The 19044-nt window shown below is 59.3% G+C and overlaps 1 protein-coding gene across 3 annotated transcripts in view; it reads left to right on the forward strand.

The window, feature by feature from the left end:
• NCAPD3 (non-SMC condensin II complex subunit D3) overlaps window positions 1-13083 on the forward strand; it is a 57174-nt gene extending 44091 nt beyond the window's left edge. For all 3 annotated transcript variants that reach the window (XM_065944892.1, XM_065944893.1, XM_065944894.1), the window contains 10 exons: window positions 3521-3658; window positions 3814-3947; window positions 4252-4451; window positions 5876-5986; window positions 9492-9614; window positions 10047-10177; window positions 10297-10418; window positions 11215-11313; window positions 12417-12585; window positions 12661-13083. In XM_065944892.1, the coding sequence (XP_065800964.1) occupies window positions 3521-3658; window positions 3814-3947; window positions 4252-4451; window positions 5876-5986; window positions 9492-9614; window positions 10047-10177; window positions 10297-10418; window positions 11215-11313; window positions 12417-12585; window positions 12661-12766 (1333 nt within the window). In that variant the 3' untranslated portion in view covers window positions 12767-13083. The remainder of the gene's footprint in view (window positions 1-3520; window positions 3659-3813; window positions 3948-4251; window positions 4452-5875; window positions 5987-9491; window positions 9615-10046; window positions 10178-10296; window positions 10419-11214; window positions 11314-12416; window positions 12586-12660) is intronic.
• Window positions 13084-19044: the final 5961 nt, after the last annotated feature.

Here is a 19044-nt window from a genome sequence, read left to right on the forward strand (position 1 = left end):
CAGGGCTGGAGGGGGACTGCAGTGATGGGCCCTTGACGTAGAAAAGAAAGAAAGGCAGAGATGGCTCGATTTGGGAGAAAAGTGAGTAACTGAGGATCCAGAGGGCTCCGTGCAGGACAGGTGAGGGGTTGAGGGAGTTCGAAAGTTGTCGGAATAGCAGGCGGTTTGCCTGACCTCAGCGGGGGCTCCAGTGTTGTGACAGAGTCTGGGTCCCTGGAGTCGAAACCGGGAGGACAGGAGGCTGTGTGGAACTGAAGGTGCTCTGAGAGACTGTCTCAGGCTGGCCAGACTCCGGGGACAAGCCCCACAGCCTGCACAGCTGATGAGCAGCAGACACTGCGCCCCCTGCTTGGAGGTGGGAAGTCTGAGGTGGGCACCAGCAAAGCAGTTTCCAGGGAGCCAGACCCCCACGCTGTCTACACGGCCCCATGTCCTCACGAGGTGGGAGGGAGGGAAGGACTCCAGGACTTTGTTTCTGAGATACTCACCCTGTTCGTGAGAGCCTGGCCTTCATGGGCCAGTCTCCTCTCAAATGTTCTCCTAATAGCACCCTCTTGGGGGCCCGGTTTCCAGCGCAGGAGTTTGGGGAACACAAACTAGAATGCATGCCCTAGCAGTGATGTTGGGGCTTGGAATGGAGAAAACCAGGAAGCATTTAGCAAGCAGGTGAGGGTGAAACAGATGTGTTCAGGAGTGTCCAGTGGACAGGCTGAACCTGGTGACCCTAGGGAGGACGTGGGTTCTCCCCAGCAGCTGGCCTCTTCCCTTTCCCCCACGCCCCCCCAGCCACCTTTTGCTTCAGGTAACTTTTGTCAACACATTCTGTGTGGTTTTGATAACATCTGCCCACCTGGTGGGACGCAGGGATCCTGGAGTCAGGGATGGTCTTGTTTACTGGCAGCCTTCCTGTCTGAAACGGCCAGAAGCCGAGGAGACACTCAGGGGACATTGGATGAGTCAGTGAGTGAAAATTATGGAGGCAGAGGGTGGGCCTCATTCCTTGCGTCCTTGGGGGGCTGAGAAGAGGAGGGACGGAATGGGGAGCAGTCAGCATGTTGTGGGAGCAGGACCACAGCGCACATGACAAGATGCAGGCGGCAGAGCAGACCTGGGGTGTGAGCGCAGGTAACAGCAGGGAGGGCTGGAGAGAGAGGGCTGTGGGTCCCGCACACAGCGGTCAGCAAGGGGCGGGGTCCACCCAGATCACAGTCGCGGTCAGCGCAGGGCGGAGGTCCATCCCAGTCGGCTCACTGCCATGGTTAGCGCGGGGCGGGGATCCATCCCTCTCACGGCCGCGGTCAGTGCGGGGCGGGGGTCCATCCCCATCCACTCACGGCCTCAGTCAGCACAGGGCGGGGGTCCATTCTGCTCACGGCCATGGTCAGCACGGGGCAGGGGTCCATCCTGCTCACGGCTGCAGTCAGCGCGGGGCGGGGGTCCATCCCCATCTGCTCACGGCCGAGGTCAGTGCGGAGCGGGGGTCCACCCCCATCCCAGCCTGAGGGTGTCTGGGTCGGGACTCTGAGTCATCCACGCAGCCTCCACGGAGTGGATACCAACTTCAGAGTACCATGTGTATAGGAAGACATCTGAAAGAAGACATCTGAAAGTGTGCGTTTCCTGCTCAGTCTAAAAAGGAAGTGGCCCCACTTCTTGCCCCTTGAACCTGTCGGGCTGATGAAACCGAGTTTTGGATTCTTAGTGTTCCTCGGGATTACTGGCCTTCCTTGTTTTTCACGTAAGATGGTTCTGCTGTGTGAAGCCTGCAGTGTCCTTGACTTGGTTCAGTGAAGTCTGCCGTGACCCTGACCGGTTCAGGGTCCTGGGGGTGAGGAGGACAGGAGAAGGGGCTGGCCCCAGGAGGCTCCACGAGGAAGCTGGATTCAGCTGACAGATATCAAACTGTCTCTCTTGGCAAGTTGGTCAAGCTGGTAGGATCTGTGTGTCTTCATGCATTCAAGGCTGAGTCTCTCCCTGTGGGGCCCTGTCCTTGTGGCTGGGCGTCCTCCCTGCTCTGCATCCTCCCTCAGCCTGTGTCCAGATCCCGCATGTCGTTTACATGCTTGTGGAGTTGACTTGTTCAGTTGGTTAAGCCGGTGATTCACCACGGGGTGGTCCTTGCACGTCCACCCCCACTTGTACCTATTTTTGACCTAAAGCGAATGGAGCAGCATCTGACGTTGAAAGTCTGAAAGTCTTAGTCACTCAGTCATGTCCCGCTCTGTGTGGCCCCGTGGACTGTAGCCCGCCAGGCTCCTCTGTCCATGGGATTCTCCAGGCAAGAACACTGGGGTGGGTTGCCATGCCCTCCTCCAGGGGACCTTCCCCACCCAGGGATCGAACCTGCATCTCTTATGTCTCCTGCATTGGCAGGCAGGTTCCTTGCTTCTAGCAGCACCTGGGAAGCCCAGTTTTGTTTACTCATTCATCAGTTGATGGAGATTTGGATTGTTTCCATTTGTTGGCTATCGTAAATAATGCTGCTGTGAACATCTCTCTGCAGGTTTTTGTGTGGACGTATGTTTTCTTTTCTCATGGTGTTACACTTAGGTGTGGAATTGCTGAATCAGATGGCAACTCTTTGTTTAACGTTTTGAGGAGTTGCCACACTGTTTGACATGGAGTTGTACCCTAAAGCACCTGTCGTCTTGCAGAAGCGTCGCTGGACTCTGGTGGTCCATTTTCGTAGGAATGACTTCAAGTCTGGGGATAAAATTTGGGCAGCTGTGAAAATGTATAAAGTTAGCTCATGAAGGGTTAACCGTCATCAGTTCCCTCAAGGGCCAGTCAGGGTGCTCCTTGGGAGTGTCTGTTTATTTCAGTGGCTGTATCTCCTGGGTCACTGCTGGGGCAGCAGAGTGGCCTTGTCAGGAAAGCCCTTGCCGCCAGCTGGCTTTGCTGGGCGGGTCTGTGTGGACTGGACTCAGGGCACTCAGGGCGCCAGGCCTCCTCCCCGGGGCTTCCCCTGAGCAGATGGCGCTTTAGTGGTTGTGTGGTCCAGGGTGCATCCGGTGAACAGTCCGAGGTCGCCGTTGGCAGCCAGTCACTGCCCTGTTGAGGTCTCTGAGTGGCCACCTCTGACTGGCTGCGGTGTGAGCTCTGAGCAGGCTGCCAGCGTCCTGAGCCTGGAAGAGAGCTGCAGGGAGGGCTCTCGGGGGCCTTGTGCATCCCACGGCCAAGAGCAGTGCGTTCAGACTGTCCTTGTCCCCAGTCCTCCCCCCGGGGGGTGGGCTCCTGGCAGCTGGAGATTGCATTCAGCTCAAGATGTGAGGAAAGGGGGGTCTGGTGGGTCCACCTGAAGGGGTGGCTTGGGGGGCTCCCGCACGTGAGGTGTGGCTGAGTGACCGTGGGCTGTGACCTTGCAAGCACAGCTGGGGAGCCTGGGTTCACAGGACAGGCCCGGCCCGGAGCCGCGTGTGCCGGAGAGCTGCGTGCCCGCCCCGTCCCGGCCTCTGCGGGAAGGCTCCTGGGGGCCTGCGAGGCATCAGCGGCATCACCCAGCCCCGTCCCTTCTCTGCAGCACCGGGGAGGTCTGCCTGGTACATCTGCTCCTGAAGAGGAACCCGACCATATTCTACCAGCACTTCATCGAGTGCATCTTCCATTTCACTAGCTATGAGAAGCACGAAAGTTTCAATAGGTTCCCCCAGTCAGAGAGGTCAGTGCCAAGGCGGGGGTGGCACGGAGGGCCCGGGGGCTGGGCGTGGGCAGCCTCCCCGCGAGGCACGCCAGCCCCCTGGTGGGCAGCCCTGGGGAGAGTGGTCCTTCAGCCTCGCCGAGGGGCTGTGCTGAGACAGTCCTGCTCTGCCCCAGAGAGAAGCGGCTCTTCTCCCTGAAGGGGGGTAAGAACAGGGAGAGAAGGATGAGGATATACAAGTTTCTCCTAGAGCACTTCACGGACGAGCAGCGGTTCAACATCACTTCCAGGATCTTCGAAAACGTCCTGGGTAGGACTGGCCAGAGGGGGGATAAAGCATGTGGAGGGAACTGCTGCGTGGCCGGGGGCCCAGCTGCCCTGCAGCCCAGGGGCCCCAACGCCCCGACCCCAGTGTCCTTGGTCGTCGGCCTGACGTTCCGACCCTGACGCCCTCCACTGTCGGCCCTGATGTCCCGACCCCGACATCCTGACCCAGACGCCCTCCACCATTGGCCCTGCCCTCGGGCTGGCGGGCCACTGCCTCCATACATGCCCAGCACCACCACCCCCGACCGTGGGCAACAGTTCTCAGGGTCTGCCTCTGCTTCCTCCAGCCTGCTTCGCTGATGGCGACCTGCCCCTAGACATGGAAGCCAGCGAGCTGCTCTCGGACACATTTGAAGTGCTCAGCTCGAAGGAGATCAGGCTGCAGGCGCTCAGAGCCAGGGCAGACAAGGAGCAGCTGGGGGAGGAGGAGGAGCTGGCCCAGGCCAGAGCAGCCCTGCAGGAGTCGCAGAAGAAGCTCCTCTCGCAGGTGAGTGTGCTGCTCCCAGAGGGGCGCATGCCCGGGGCGTCCAGAGGCCCTTCCAGCCTCCTCTGAACACTCACTCTGCTCGGGCCGCCTCTGCCTGTGCCTATGGCTCTGCGGCTCGCGTGTGCCTGGTCCTGGTGTCATACGTGTGGAAGTTACACCCACTGAGGATGTCTTTAGTAAGTGGGTTGGAGGCTTCCTGTCACCTTCTGGGTGACTCAATGCCCTGTGTGCCCGCACCCTCCCCCGTGCAGGCCGCTGACTCTGGTCTCCGAGGGGCCGCACCTCCGCCTGCGGGGCCTCCCCCCCCGCCCCCCCCGCCCCACCCCAGGCAGCCTGCTCTGTGCCGCCTGCCCAGCCAGAGTCCCCCAGACACACAGAGTCCCCCTCCGCCCTGCCCCTTCCCTCCCAGGCACCCCACAGCCCCTCACACCTTGCCAGCCTCACGCCGTGACACACAGCCTGGTCTGGAAGTAGCTTGAAGGCGTGAGTTCTTGGCCCCATTTCTGTTGCCTGGGGTTAGCCTGGTGTCCATTGCAGAGAAGGTGTTGGATGATATTTGTGGAGTGAATGCATTTAAGCCACTTTTTAAGGCTCTCCCTAACTTAACCTCTGCTCAGACTCATCTTTATTAAATTATTTCTTTAGTCTTGGCCCTCCTGTTTCAAGAACTCTGGTAAGTCTTTATAAATGAGTAGATTACAAGTAAAGAACATATACTAGTGACTTTAAATGAGAAAAGAATAATTTTCAGATTCTGAATGACAGTCTGGCATGCATGGGCTAGTATAGTGAGTCATGCTTAATTCTCAGAGATTTACTGCAGACGTTTGCGGCTGGTGCTCATTCTTGGTGAAGGCTGCCCGGCAGAGCTTCTCCTGTGTGCAGAGCTTCAGAGAGACGCACACCCTGTCCAGGCCCGGCCCTCCTGTGCCGCCCCGCTGGCAGGGGCACGGGTGTGCCCGGGCGGCAGGGCCGAGCAGCCCCTCGCCCTGTGGAGGAGCCCGGGGTGGGGCTGGGCTGTGAGCCGGGCTGGTGGGAAGGGCTGGCGCGTGTTTTCAGCCCTTCATTCAGTGGGCCCCTGAGCAGTTGGGGGTGGGGGTGCCAGCTCCCTCCTTCCCACAGACGAGGACCTGTGCACTTGCAGACGGGGCTGTCCAAGGCTCTGCTGTATTTCTAGTTCCTTTTTCTTGTTTAGTAATGAGACTCGTACGTATCTGCCTCCTGCTTTACACCATTTTGCAGTGATGGTTTCTTAGTCTCTCCAGCCGAGGTAACTTCCTCTCCAGTCCTCAGAATGACATCAGAAATAAAAAGTAAGCTTGACATCATGTTTGAGGTCGGCCGTGCAAGAAGAACTAGGTAAAGGGACCACCTTTGTCTGTCACGACTTCATGCATCTGAAACAGCCTTCTTTTGTTACACAGGTTCAAAAGAGGAATTTAATAGAAATGATTATTCCAATTATCACCTCCCTGAAGTCTGCCCTAGAAAAGAACAAGATCCCAGCTCTGCGAGAACTCATGCTCTACCTCAGGGTAAGGCGGCCTCGGGCTGTGTGGTGGCCCCCTTAGCCCCTGCTGGTCACTCAGGGCCCCCCAGTCCCGACCGTGCTCACTCAGGGCCCCCAGTCCCCACTGGTCACTCAGGGCCCCCCAGTCCCAACCGTGGTCACTCAGGGCCCCCAGTCCCGACCATGGTCACTCAGGGCCCCCAGTCCCAACCGTGGTCACTCAGGGCCCCCAGTCCCGACCGTGGTCACTCAGGGCCCCCAGTCCCCACTGGTCACTCAGGGCCCCCAGTCCCGACCGTGCTCACTCAGGGCCCCCAGTCCCGACCATGGTCGCTCAGGGCCCCCAGTCCCCACTGGTCACTCAGGACCCCCAGTCCCGACCGTGGTCACTCAGGACCCCCAGTCCCGACCGTGGTCACTCAGGGCCCCCAGTCCCCACTGGTCACTCAGGACCCCCAGTCCCAACCGTGGTCACTCAGGGCCCCCAGTCCCGACCGTGGTCACTCAGGGCCCCCAGTCCCCACTGGTCACTCAGGGCCCCCAGTCCCGACCGTGGTCACTCAGGGCCCCCAGTCCCCACTGGTCACTCAGGGCCCCCAGTCCCGACCGTGGTCACTCAGGGCCCCCAGTCCCGACCGTGGTCACTCAGGGCCCCCAGTCCCCACTGGTCACTCAGGGCCCCCAGTCCCGACCGTGGTCACTCAGGGCCCCCAGTCCCCACTGGTCACTCAGGGCCCCCAGTCCCGACCGTGCTCACTCAGGGCCCCCAGTCCCAACCGTGCTCACTCAGGACCCACAGTCCCGACCGTGCTCACTCAGGGCCCCCCAGTCCCCACTGGTCACTCAGGGCCCCCAGTCCCCACTGGTCACTCAGGGCCCCCAGTCCCGACCGTGGTCACTCAGGGCCCCCAGTCCCGACCGTGCTCACTCAGGACCCACAGTCCCGACCGTGGTCACTCAGGGCCCCCAGTCCCCACTGGTCACTCAGGGCCCCCAGTCCCGACCGTGCTCACTCAGGGCCCCCAGTCCCCACTGGTCACTCAGGGCCCCCAGTCCCCACTGGTCACTCAGGGCCCCCAGTCCCGACCGTGGTCACTCAGGGCCCCCAGTCCCCACTGGTCACTCAGGACCCCCAGTCCCGACCGTGGTCGTTCAGGGCCCCCAGTCCCCACTGGTCGCTCAGGGCCCCCAGTCCTGACCGTGCTCACTCAGGACCCACAGTCCCGACCGTGGTCACTCAGGGCCCCCAGTCCCCACTGGTCACTCAAGGCCCCCAGTTCCGACCGTGGTCACTCAGGGCCCCCAGTCCCGACCGTGGTCGCTCAGGGCCCACAGTCCCGACCGTGCTCACTCAGGACCCACAGTCCCGACCGTGGTCACTCAGGACCCCCAAGCCCCCACTGGTCACTCAGGGCCCCCAGTCCCCACTGGTCACTCAGGGCCCCCAGTCCCCACTGGTCACTCAGGGCCCCCAGTCCCGACCATGGTCGCTCAGGGCCCACAGTCCCGACCGTGCTCACTCAGGACCCACAGTCCCGACCGTGGTCACTCAGGACCCCGAAGCCCCCACTGGTCACTCAGGACCCCCAGTCCCCACTGGTCACTCAGGGCCCCCAGTCCCGACCGTGGTCACTCAGGGCCCCCAGTCCCCACTGGTCACTCAGGACCCCCAGTCCCGACCGTGGTCGCTCAGGGCCCCCAGTCCCAACCGTGCTCACTCAGGGCCCCCAGTCCCCACTGGTCACTCAAGGCCCCCAGTCCCGACCATGGTCACTCAGGGCCCCCAGTCCCGACCGTGCTCACTCAGGACCCCCAGTCCCGACCGTGGTCGCTCAGGGCCCCCAGTCCCGACCGTGCTCACTCAGGGCCCCCAGTCCCCACTGGTCACTCAAGGCCCCCAGTCCCTACCGTGGTCACTCAGGGCCCCCAGTCCCGACCGTGCTCACTCAGGACCCCCAGTCCCGACCGTGGTCGCTCAGGGCCCCCAGTCCCCACTGGTCACTCAGGGCCCCCAGTCCCGACCATGGTCACTCAGGGCCCACAGTCCCGACCGTGCTCACTCAGGACCCCCAGTCCCGACCGTGGTCACTCAGGGCCCCCAGTCCCGACCGTGCTCACTCAGGACCCCCAGTCCCGACCGTGGTCGCTCAGGGCCCACAGTCCCCACTGGTCACTCAGGGCCCCCAGTCCCGACCATGGGGCCAGCCTGGCTCGGAGCAGGGCCCCAGGCTGGCCTTTGCTGGGAAAGAAGACAGAGGTGTCACAGGTCCCCCAGAAGCTGTCTCTGCGTTTCCTGGGGAGCTGGGTCTGTGTCCTTACTGACTGTTAGGTTTGGGTTTGAAGTTTCTCAGCCGCGGCCACACACAGGGCCCCTGTCGGTTCACTCTGTGTGGGGTGAAATGGACATGCTCATCGCTGACGTCAGGAGCTCAGCCCCAGCTCTATGCCTGGGTTCCAGTTGGGGGTTGCGGCTCAGAGCAGCAGCCTTTCTGCCTCCTGGCCCTGGGCTCCCCAGGGGACATGTGCAGACCAAGAGTGCACAGAAATGAGGTCTCAGACCTTCCTATAGAGTCTTCTAGTCACAGAGAAACATAGCATTTTCCCCTTTCTGTTTTTGCTGTTATTTTCTTTTTCAAAAAATGCTCAAATTTCTTATTTTCCAAGAATGGCTGTGGCAGAATTACATCGAATATGGTTTTCAAATACATCTTCATCCTACAGAAGTGAAGGTGGGAAAGACAGGCTGACTGTGGAGAAAATGAGGACTTCAGGTCACTCACACTGTCCTTGCCCAGTGAACCTCAGAAAGGAGTGAAATCTTGGGTAGCCCCTGGGACACGTGCGGACAGGGAGGCCCTGTGTCTGAGCACGCTCGAGCGGGGCTGCACGCCTGGCTTCGTGTGGACCCTGTCTGAGCAGCCCCCTCGGCTCTCGCCTGCACCTGGCGGCCCGAGGCTGGGGAGGGGGGCGGCTCCTCTCTGGCGGGGCCGGGTAGATCTTCCTGGCTTCTTCCTCATGGCACAGAGACCGGGTCCTCGCCGGTCTCTGACCGACCTCAGCCCTGGTGTGCTCCCAGCCTCTGTCAGGTCATGAGGAGACGCAGAGGTGGCCCCAAGCCTCAGCTGCGTCCTGAGAAAGCTGCTGTGGACGGCTCCCCATGCCCGCTCTAGCCAGGATGCCGTGTGCTGCCCGCCTGCCAGCCTCCTGCTGGGATTCCCGAGACAGGTCCCACAGCCCTGCAGCCGTGGACAGTTCTGAGCCCTGCTGGGGGCTGCTTCCGGCCAAGGTTCTAGGGATCCACAGTGCCTAGCAAGTGTTCGGGAAGCTTCTAGGAGATCAGGCCCCTGCGGTCAGCACAGGCGCAGTTGGCACTTCCTGGGAAAGTGGCGTCAGGTTCGCCGGTTGGTCGATGGAGTGAAAACCGTCTGCTCTGAGCACGCGTCCTGCTGTCTTCCCAGCGTGATCAGGTTGTGGGGGAGAGCCTGTGCACCGGCTCAGGGGGTGCTCAGGGATGCCACGGTCCATTCTAGGAGGTGATGCAGGATTACGGAGATGAAGTCAAGGACTTCTTCACAGTTGACAAGCAGCTGGCTGCAGAACTCGAGTACGACATGAGGCGCTACCAGGAGCAACTGGCTGAGCAGCAGGAGCCGGTGAGGCAGGCGGCCCGGGGGCCCAGAGCAGGCCAGCCGGAAGGCAGCCCTACCCCCGTCTGCCCAGTGCCCCCCCACACCCACCTTGGTGGCCTCCCGTCTCGGGGGTGCTGCCAGCGAGGGCCTCCCTGTCGCCCCTGCCCTGCTGGAAAGTCACTGTGTCCCAGTGGGGAAGGGAGGTGGGCCTGTTCCCAGGCAGCGCCGACCCTGATGGGGCTCCTTTGGTGGCAGACCGCGTGGCCCCCCAGGCCCGTGCTTGGGCGGCTGCTCCCCTGGAGGCCTGGACAGCCCTGCGGGCCCTGTGCCGGGCAGTGCCGGGAGCCCGGGCCTGCCGTGGTTGCGAAGTGAGCTCCCCTGGGCCTGCGCAGAGCATGCAAGATCCCCGTTAAGCTAAGTGCTGGGAGATTGCTCTTTATTTCTCTTCTGTGACAGGTTCTGAGCTTGGAAACAGTTCCAGCTCCTGCTGGCCGAGAAAAAGACACCGTGGCCGCCACCGCAGACCAGCCGTCCACGCCCCACGCTGCCCACACGGCTGCACCCCTGTCTCTGGTGCCCAAGGACAGGTGTGCGGCGCTGGCTCAGCTCGCTGCAGGGGTGGCCCCCAGCACACGTGGGCGGGGCCTGGGCTCCGGGGGGCACGAGGGCGCCGCCTCCATGCTTCTCGGTGTCTTTGCGCCAACAGGCCCATGTCGGCGAGCACCATGGACATCCTGAGTTCGGTCAAGAAGGTCGTCGAGTCGCGCCGCTGGCACAGTAGCCGGACAGTGGGGCTGCCGCCCTCGGACAGTCGTCCTGAGAGCCCAGGTGAGCCCAGCGTGCGTCCGCCGGCAGCTCTGGAGCTCAGGAGACCTGGGCCCTCCCCTGTCCCCGTCAGGGCGCTTCTCTCTGTCGTCTAAACGAGCCAGTGGGACGGGCCCGGGGTCGGAGGGCGTCCAGCACCTCTCCTCACAGTGGACCGTCTGGAGGACGGGGTGAGGCAGATGCGGCTGCGGCAGCGAGGGGCGTGTTGGGCCCTGCGTGGTTGCGGGAGGCGTGAGCGGCTGTCCCGCGGTCTCCGCGCTCAGCGGGGAGGGGCCAGGGGCCGCTCCTTGGCCTCACCCGGGCCTTGCTGGCCCTAGATCAGGGCTCACCTGCCTGTCCCTGAAAACGTAGGTGTTTTTCAACTTTTCAAAACCAATCACATTACAGTAAACATTGGAATGTAGTCTTGTATGTATATGATCTTCAAGATTAATTCCCATGAGTATTTTTTGAGCTTCTGATGGTGTCAGACCGTTGTTTCTTGTTCCCTTCACGTAGATTCCCACCTTGGCCCACGAGAGCCCACATCCTGCAGAGAACCAGGTTCATAGTATCCCATTTTCTCTGCTGAGCTGTAGGCCAAAAACTTTAATTTCATTTGTTTGAATCCTAGTGAGAAAAGCCATGGTTTCTCATGCTTACCATTTGTGTGTATCTTTGTGAATTACCTCTTTATAAAAACTTTATTTGGGATGTTTAGTGTACTGTGTATCTTGCAAATGTTTTTTCTCATTGGCATGTTTTGTCTCTGGGGCTGTTTGGGTTTTTGGAGAGGTAATGCCGTCCACTTTCATCCCAGCCCCCGTGCGGGTCCTGGAGCTGGAGTCCAGTGGAGCTGACCTGGAGTCCAATGGAGCTGTTGACCTCGAAACAAAGCGAGGGATCAGCACCCCTGAGCGTAAGCAGTCTGCAGGCACGAGCCCGTCTCCTGACTCTGCGGCGGTACTGCGTGGGCAGGGCTCCAGCACAGTTCGCTCATGCACGCTGTGGGGCATGTGGTCATGCTGGATGCCCCTGAGTGACTGTGACAGCGCTGCTGACCACGCACAGCTGACCGCGGCCTCTGCCAGGTGCTGCCAGTGGATGTGAGGGATTTTCAGGGCTAGATTTAACTGAACAGCGGGCAGTGGGGTAGCAGTTCCCTCTTACCGTGGTAGCAGGCTGCAGAAGCACCGCCACCTGGCCATGCTGGGCTGTGCCGGGGGAGGGGGGGTGTTCCGAGCCCCGTCCGGGGTCCACTCAGCAGCGGTGAGGGGCGGGAGGGGCTCCAGGCCTGTGGTGCCGCACACGCACCGGCAGACCCGACCCCGGCCAGGAACGTCTTCCCCAGACTCCAGTGGTCGCAGCACAGGGAGCGCGTGGAACCTGGCGTGTGGCGGGTGTGGTGAGCGCACCGCTAATGGGGACGGGGCGGGGCGTCCCAGGGCACTGGCACCTGCTCTCAGGCTTGGCCCAGGCCAAGGGGCGCACAGGGCTCTGGACCCAGACGGCCCGGCGGGGAGGGAGCCCAGCCAGCCAGCGTACGACAGCGGGGGCTCCGCGTCCTCAGCACTCACGTTGTCCTGACGGAGCACCGAGTGCCCAGTTAGCCCCAGTGATCTCCTTTAAACCTGGCAACGCCCCTGAGGGCGGTGCCTGTCTCCCCTCTAGAGATGCAGGTTCTCAGTTTAGCTCGGGCTGGGATGCAAAGCCAGAGTTGGCCCAGGTGGGAGGGTGGGTGGCAGGGGGCTGCCAGCAGGGCTGCATCTTCAGGGGACCCCGGAGGAGCAGCAGGAGCAGGGGGCTTGGGGGGCTCTGAGTGTGGTGGGGCCTCGGGGGGCCGGGGAGGAGCTGTGAGCATCGGCGCTCAGAAGGCGATGAGGGCGGGGAACCCGGGGAGGGAGGCAGGCCCTGGCCCCGCTGTGCGCCTGGCAGACCTGCAGCTGAACATGCGCCTGCCCATGCTCAGCTTTTCCTCTGAAGGCCTTTGCTAACCTTACACTAAACATTCCCTCCCTCCAGAGACCATCCCAAATGTCACTTTTGGCTCGGAAATCAGCTACATCGTGTCACCGGGCCAGTCACTTCCCCTCCAGAGCAGGAACAGGAGGCGCACCCCAGGAAGCCGGCGGGGCTCGAGAGCTCCCGGCCAGGGGGACAACGTTCTGTGCCTGTCACTGCCCGACATGCCGTAAGTCCCCAGTCCCTGCCCAGAGCCGTCCCATCTGAGGGCGGGGGCCCTGCGTGACGTATGCACTCCCCGCAGGCCCCCGCAAACATCCCAGTGGAACGTGACGTCTCCCTCCAGAAGCGACGACTGCACCGCCGCCAGGAGGTCACGCCGCCAGGCCTCCAAGAAAAGGGCCAAGTGACCACCTCTCCCGGGAGTTCTCACCTGGAGCCCCAGGGCCACCCGCATGCTCACCTCTGTGGCCGGTCAACACCTGGTTAAGAACTGTAACACACCAGGGAAATGCGTTAGGTATTTAATACAGACTTAAATATCTGAAAACATCCAGCTCATTCTCATAAGATCTGTTCTGGTCCCAATCCAGAATGTTGTCTCTTAGAAGTCCTGCTTCTGTTAGCTGTTTTCCACTTCCTTATGGTAAGGACTTTGCTTCCTACATCTGTTATCCTGACTGTAGTATTTTTTCTATTGTTATTAAATTGCAAACTTTTTAAAGCATCTTCCGACGCACAGAGGTTAAGCATGAGTCCAGCCTCTTAGTGTTTTAGCACAGGGTTTTTATCAGTAGTCATTTAACTGACAGTGCTGGAGGAGAATAAAACCAAATCTCTCCTGTTAGGGAAAAGGGACCCAAGCTTTCTTTAAGTTTCAGGTCGTCCGCCTCCTCACAGCAGATGTCTTAGCATAGACTGCAGTCCCTGCTTAGAGAAAATCTCTGTGTTTCTTACCCAGAGCAACAGGAGCTTTACATCCAGTCCCCTGAGGACCGTCCCTGCAGTGGATGGGCCTTAGGTTTTGGGCCCACTTAAAACACTGGTGGGCATGTGCTCTGTCCAAGAATGAGCAGAGAGAAACGAGGTTGGCTCAGGTTTCATCCCAGATCTGCAGAAGCAACAGCGCAGGGTTTTTGTCTGTGCTGCACGCCAAGTGCTGGTAGGATGAGAGCGTGGGTGCTGTGCTGACCCGGCTTCCCGTGTGTGAGCAGGTGGTTGTGCACAGCGGGGTCAGAGGGCAGCCCCCGAGGGACACCCTCGCCCCCGTCCAGCACTCCAGACCCAGGGTACGCCCGACACAACGCAAGGAGGAGGCAAGTGAAGAGGCCCTGCTCACTCTTTTTTGTAAAGCTTGCATAGATGAGGTTTAACAAAGACGGAGCGCAGGTATGTGAGCGCGAGTCCGCGGCGCCCGGCTCAAGTGCAGCCAGGGCCGCAGCAGCAGGTCTGCCGGCCTCCAGGCTCCAGCCACGTCTACGTCTTCAAGTCTCACAAGGCTGCTTTTCTGTCTGCAGCAACCTCCCTGACCCATGTCACTGCCCTCTCCTCTGTCAGAACCAGGGCACGGGGCAGAGGCTTTAGGGCCCACAAAGGCCACCTCATCACAGAACTGCCCCCAAGACAGAGGGCACCTCCGTCCCCACCGAGCAGAGCCAAGGAGGAAGGATTGTCTCAGGTCTGCATTTCGAGTTACAAACTCAGAGAAGACGCCCCCCAGCACCATGAGGGGCTGCCCTCCGCTGCTGCCAGTTCTCGTGGCAGAGTGCCCACATGCTCAGGAAAGAAAGGTCAGCACCGTCTCGAGTGTTAAATTAAAAACCAAAGCGTAAAAGATGACGACACTGAACGTAATGATGACCGTGTCCTTCCCTGTAGGAGCCGGTGACACAGAGGCGTGGGAGCATGCTTCTGTGAAGCCCCTGCTCCAGAGGGCTTCATGTCGGGCGTGAACACAATGGCGTGTCTGAGGCCAGGAGTGCCTGCTGGCAAGGAGCAAAGGCCTTTGCAAGGTGTTCCTGATGCCCCTCAAAGCAGGCACCGTGTCGGGTGACGAGAACTTCATCAGCGTCAGGAAATTGCCTTGGACTCGGGCTCACACTTTGCCCACTGTCACCTGGGCCACCGCCCAACCCCCCTCCTGACGCCGTCGGGGGCAGCCTCACGGCCCCGCAGAGCAGCCTCCCGCACTGTCTCATGGCAGAGAGGGGACGGGGGTCACTGTCTTTAAGTAGACGTAAATGCGGTTGACAGATTTGATTTCAGAACTGCTTTTGGCCCTGGACCATCTCATGAACTGCACGAGGAAGTGGAAGGCATTTTGAGGCCAGAGAGCAGGCTGCTGTATTTTCTGAGTCAGAGCCACAGAGCGCGGTCCCAGGGAAGCCAGGCTGAGGGGCCACACGGAGGACCCTTCCCCTCCCAGCCCCCTTGGCGCTATCCGGGCAGACCCACGTGGTGTGTGGCAGCGGCAGGGCTGGTCTGCCCTTGCCCACCACTCCGAGCAGGCCTTAGGAGGTAGCTGGTGGCTGCAGGGCCCAGCGGGGGGGGCGGAGCTCTCAGACCGGAATGGCTGTGAGGCCTGCAGACCAGATGCCCCCAGAGCACACAGCTCTCTCCTGCAACCCGCTGGGTTTTGGGGGGCCATCACTTTCCCTGCTGGTGACGCCGAGGTCTCCAGGCTTCCTCACCTCACCTGTCCTGACATCGTTAACTGTCCAGCTTTCCTGGGTTCTCGTAGCTGAAGCCGAGCAGCGGAGCCGAGTGAGGCCCGACAGGCCCCAGTGGTGCCCAGGGCACGCTGCTCATGCAGGACAGGCTCAGTGTTCCCCACTCCGATTGTGGCTGATGAAGTAGCCCTATCCGTAGGCACAGCGGACGCCCCCTGTGATGAGGGTCCGGACGGCCAGGACCGCCGCCAGTGCCGCCAGTGTTGGGGTCATCTGGAGAAGGGGAGGGGCGAGAAGATGCTGTCCCCCACCCTCCCCAGGCCTGGACTGGCTCTGCCCAGCGGCTGTGACGCCCACCCCCTGCAGCACCCACCCGCGGGCACCGATGCCGCCAGAGCCATGGAGCACTGGCTGCGCTGACAAGCCTCCGGGCACATCCGGCAGCTTTCTTTCTGGGAAATGGTTCCCCCACAGAGACAGAGAGAGCTCGGAGCCAGAGTCCCAAGGAAGAAAACCCCTGAATCACCAGGGCTTCCCTTTGCTGCAGATTGTTTAGTTTCAAGCGGATTAAAAGGGCAAACAGGAGGTGAGAACGTGGGCTTCCAGCCCCAGCCGCCCCTCAGGAGACCCTCAGTCAGGCTCATGCAGCAGGGTGGGCGCCGGGCTGCCCCTGGGCAGACGGAAGTGCCGGGAACCACGCAGGGGGGTGGCGCCCCGCGCTGGCCAGCCTGGGAGCAGCTGCCGCCTCCGTCCTGGGGTGCAGGGTTCTTACCTGTGAGCCACCGCTCCCTAAAGGTGCACGTGAATTCTGACTTCATAACTTCAGTTCCCAAGCTCCGTCTCTCGGGTCAGGAACTCCGGGGCACAGCCCAGGAATCGTCCTTCTGCCCTGGAGCAGCTCCCGGATCTGACAGCAGCTGGGGAGTCCCGCAGGGGCGACGCCACAGGGGGGTGGGCCCTGCACCCACCCCCATCCTGCCTCAGCCTCCACTGAGCCCTTACACCCAGAGAAGGAAGCACCCCAACAGTGTAAATTACTGGGGTGAGCCCTAGTTTCTGCCTACTGCAAGATGGTCAGACTGGGTAAACTCCTGGAGACCTTACACAACCTTAACGTTTCCATGATTCCGTCAGTTACCAAAGAAATGGAGCTCGTGATTCTTCGTTAAAAGTTTCAGGATGAGTAGAAAACCCACGGTCCGTCCTTCAGAGGATTCCTCCCGCCAGACCCGGTGGACTCCGGCAGGCAGCCTGCACCGAGGGCGCTGAGCTCCAGGGCACCGGGAAGCGTGGCCGGCCCCGGGGCGGCTCAGTGGACTCACGCTCATGAGTCCTGTCCTCGCAGCAGGCCCAGCCGGTGGTGTCGGTGTCGGGGGCTGGGCAGCAGTTCCGGCCCAAGTCCTCCTGTGGACGGCGCTGAACCCCGGCTGGGGGCGGACGGGGACCCGGCGACAGGGCTCCGGTGCCGTCCCACCTCCCCCAGGGGCTGTCCCAGAGCGCGTGTGGTTCAGTCCTGCCCACGACCCCACCCCCAAGGCCACCAGCAGCGCCTCAGCATCCCTGCCCCCAGACGGAGCAGCCAGGCCGCCGCCCCCCCAGACTCTCCCGTCCACAGAGGGAGGGGCCCCAACATGAGGTCTGAGGCTCCTGTCTCGTGAAGGTCGCAGTCTGCCCATGGGCGCTCCAACCACAGCACGGATGCCCGCACCCACCCTCTTCCCGGGGCTTTCGCCAGAGGGCCCACCTCAGTTTCCCACCAGGGTGAAAAGGCTGGGACGAAATGTAATATTAAAAAACTAAGATCATGGCTAACGGTCCCATGACTTCATGGCAAATAGAAGAGGAAAAAGTAGAAGCCCCAACAGACTTTATTTTCTTGGGCCCCAAAATCACATGAATGGTGACTGCAGACAATGAAATTAAAAGATGCTTGCTCCATGGAAGGTAAGCTATGACAAACCTAGACAGCTTATTAAAAAGCGGAGAGGTTATTTTGCCAACAAAGGTCTGTATAGTCAAAGCTATGGTTTTTTCCAGTAGTCAGACATGAGAGTTGGACCATAAAGAAGAGTACCAAAGAATTGATTCTCTCAAATTGTGGTGCTGGAGAAGCCTCTTGAGAGTCCCTTGGACTGCACGGAGATGAAACCAGTTCATCCTAAAGGAAGTCAACATTGAATATTCACTATATTTTGAAGAGTTGATTCACTGGGAAAGACCCTGATGGTGGGGAAAATTGAAGGCAAAAGGAGAGGGGTGTGGCAGAGGAAAAGACAGATAGCATCACCAACACAGTGGACATGAATCTGAGCAAACTCCAGGAGGTCGTGTAGGACAGAGGAACCTGGCATGCTGTAGTCCATGGGCTCGCAAAGAGTCGGACACAGTGACTGAACAACAGGCTTTCATGAAAAATGAAAACCTTTTGTGCTTCAAAGGACACACGCAAGTGAGGAGACAATCCATCAACTGGAAGAAAAGCATACATCTCTGACAAAGGTCTAGGATACACAATGTATAAAAACTTGCAATTCAGTGAATTGACAAATAAAATGAACAAAGAATTTGAATAGACATTTCTCTGAAGAGATACACCATTAGCCAATAAGTACATGAAAAGATGCTCAACATCATCAGTTGTCAGGGTGATGCAAATCAAAAACCACAGTGAGAATCCACTCCACATCCCTGGGGAAGGCTAGAATGAAAATGATGGATAATCACAAGTGTTGGTGAGGATGTGGGGAAACACACAGCCAAGGAAAAGTAAAATTGCGCAGCCACCATGGAAAACAGTTTGGTGGTTTCTTAAAAAGCTATACCTGTGATATCAGTTCAGTTGCTCAGTCATGTCCAACTCCTTGCGACCCCATGAGCTGCAGCACGCCAGGCCTCCCCTGTCCATCACCAACTCCCAGAGCCTACTCAAACTCATGTCCATCGAGTCAGTGATGCCATCCAACCATCTCATCCTCTGTCATCCCCTTCTCCTCCTGCCGTCAATCTTTCCCAGCATCAGGGTCTTTTCCAATGAGTCAGCTCTTCACATCAGGTGGCCAAAGTATTGGAGTTTCAGCTTCAAGATCAGTCCTTCCAATGAACACCCAGAACTGATCTCCATTAGGATGGACTGGTTGGATCTCCTTACAGTCCAAGGGACTCTCAAGAGTCTTCTCCAACATCACAGTTAAAAATCATCAATTCTTCTGTGCTCAGCTTTCTTTATAGTCCAACTCTCACATCCATACATGACCACTGGAAAAACCATAGCCTTGACTAGATGGACTTTTGTTGGCAAAGTACTGTCTCTGCTTTTTAATATGCTGTCTAGGAGGAGAAAAGGGGAGACTCCGTTACAGCATCCATCACAGTTCCTCTAACTTCACTCCAATCCTGGCTTGCCTACCAAACTACACTCTTCGGGACAATATAGTCATTCAGCAGTTTTTAATTTATTGCCTTGTATCAGCCAGATACCGGTCTAAGACAAGGAGTAACACATGAATAAAAGAAAAGCCTATGCCCTCATGGAGCTTACATTCGAGTACAGAGAAGAAAGTGTCACACAGGCACATCTGTGCTCAAACCTAGTGTGCATGGTGTTTAGACTCTAAAACCTGTTCCCCAGATAAGCCAATGTGCATTTATTGTATTCTAGATTTAATCTCCTGGAGTTTCACAGTCGTTTAGTTGAATTCAGTTTGCTCACAGAGCTGTCATGCAGCTACTCTCTTTCTCATCTTGCTCAGGAATACATCATTTAATCTTGGACTTAAAAGGAATCTTAAGATATGTGTGGTGGTTAGTTTCTGCTCAAATCCTCAGAACTAGATGTAAGATTCTCTGGAGGCAGGTGTGCTAAGTTCCAAGTGTATTGTGTTCATTCAGTGTGACCTTCACCCAGCCTATAGACGTGTAGAACAGCAAAACCAGGGAACCGGAAACGGTCCCCGTAGGCACGCTGCAGTCCAGGCTCAGGCCTCTTCCGTCAGCCCTGCAGCTGCTGATCTGCCCCCGCT

Source organism: Muntiacus reevesi, chromosome 9, assembly GCF_963930625.1.
Source record: "Muntiacus reevesi chromosome 9, mMunRee1.1, whole genome shotgun sequence".
Lineage (NCBI taxonomy): Eukaryota > Metazoa > Chordata > Mammalia > Artiodactyla > Cervidae > Muntiacus > Muntiacus reevesi.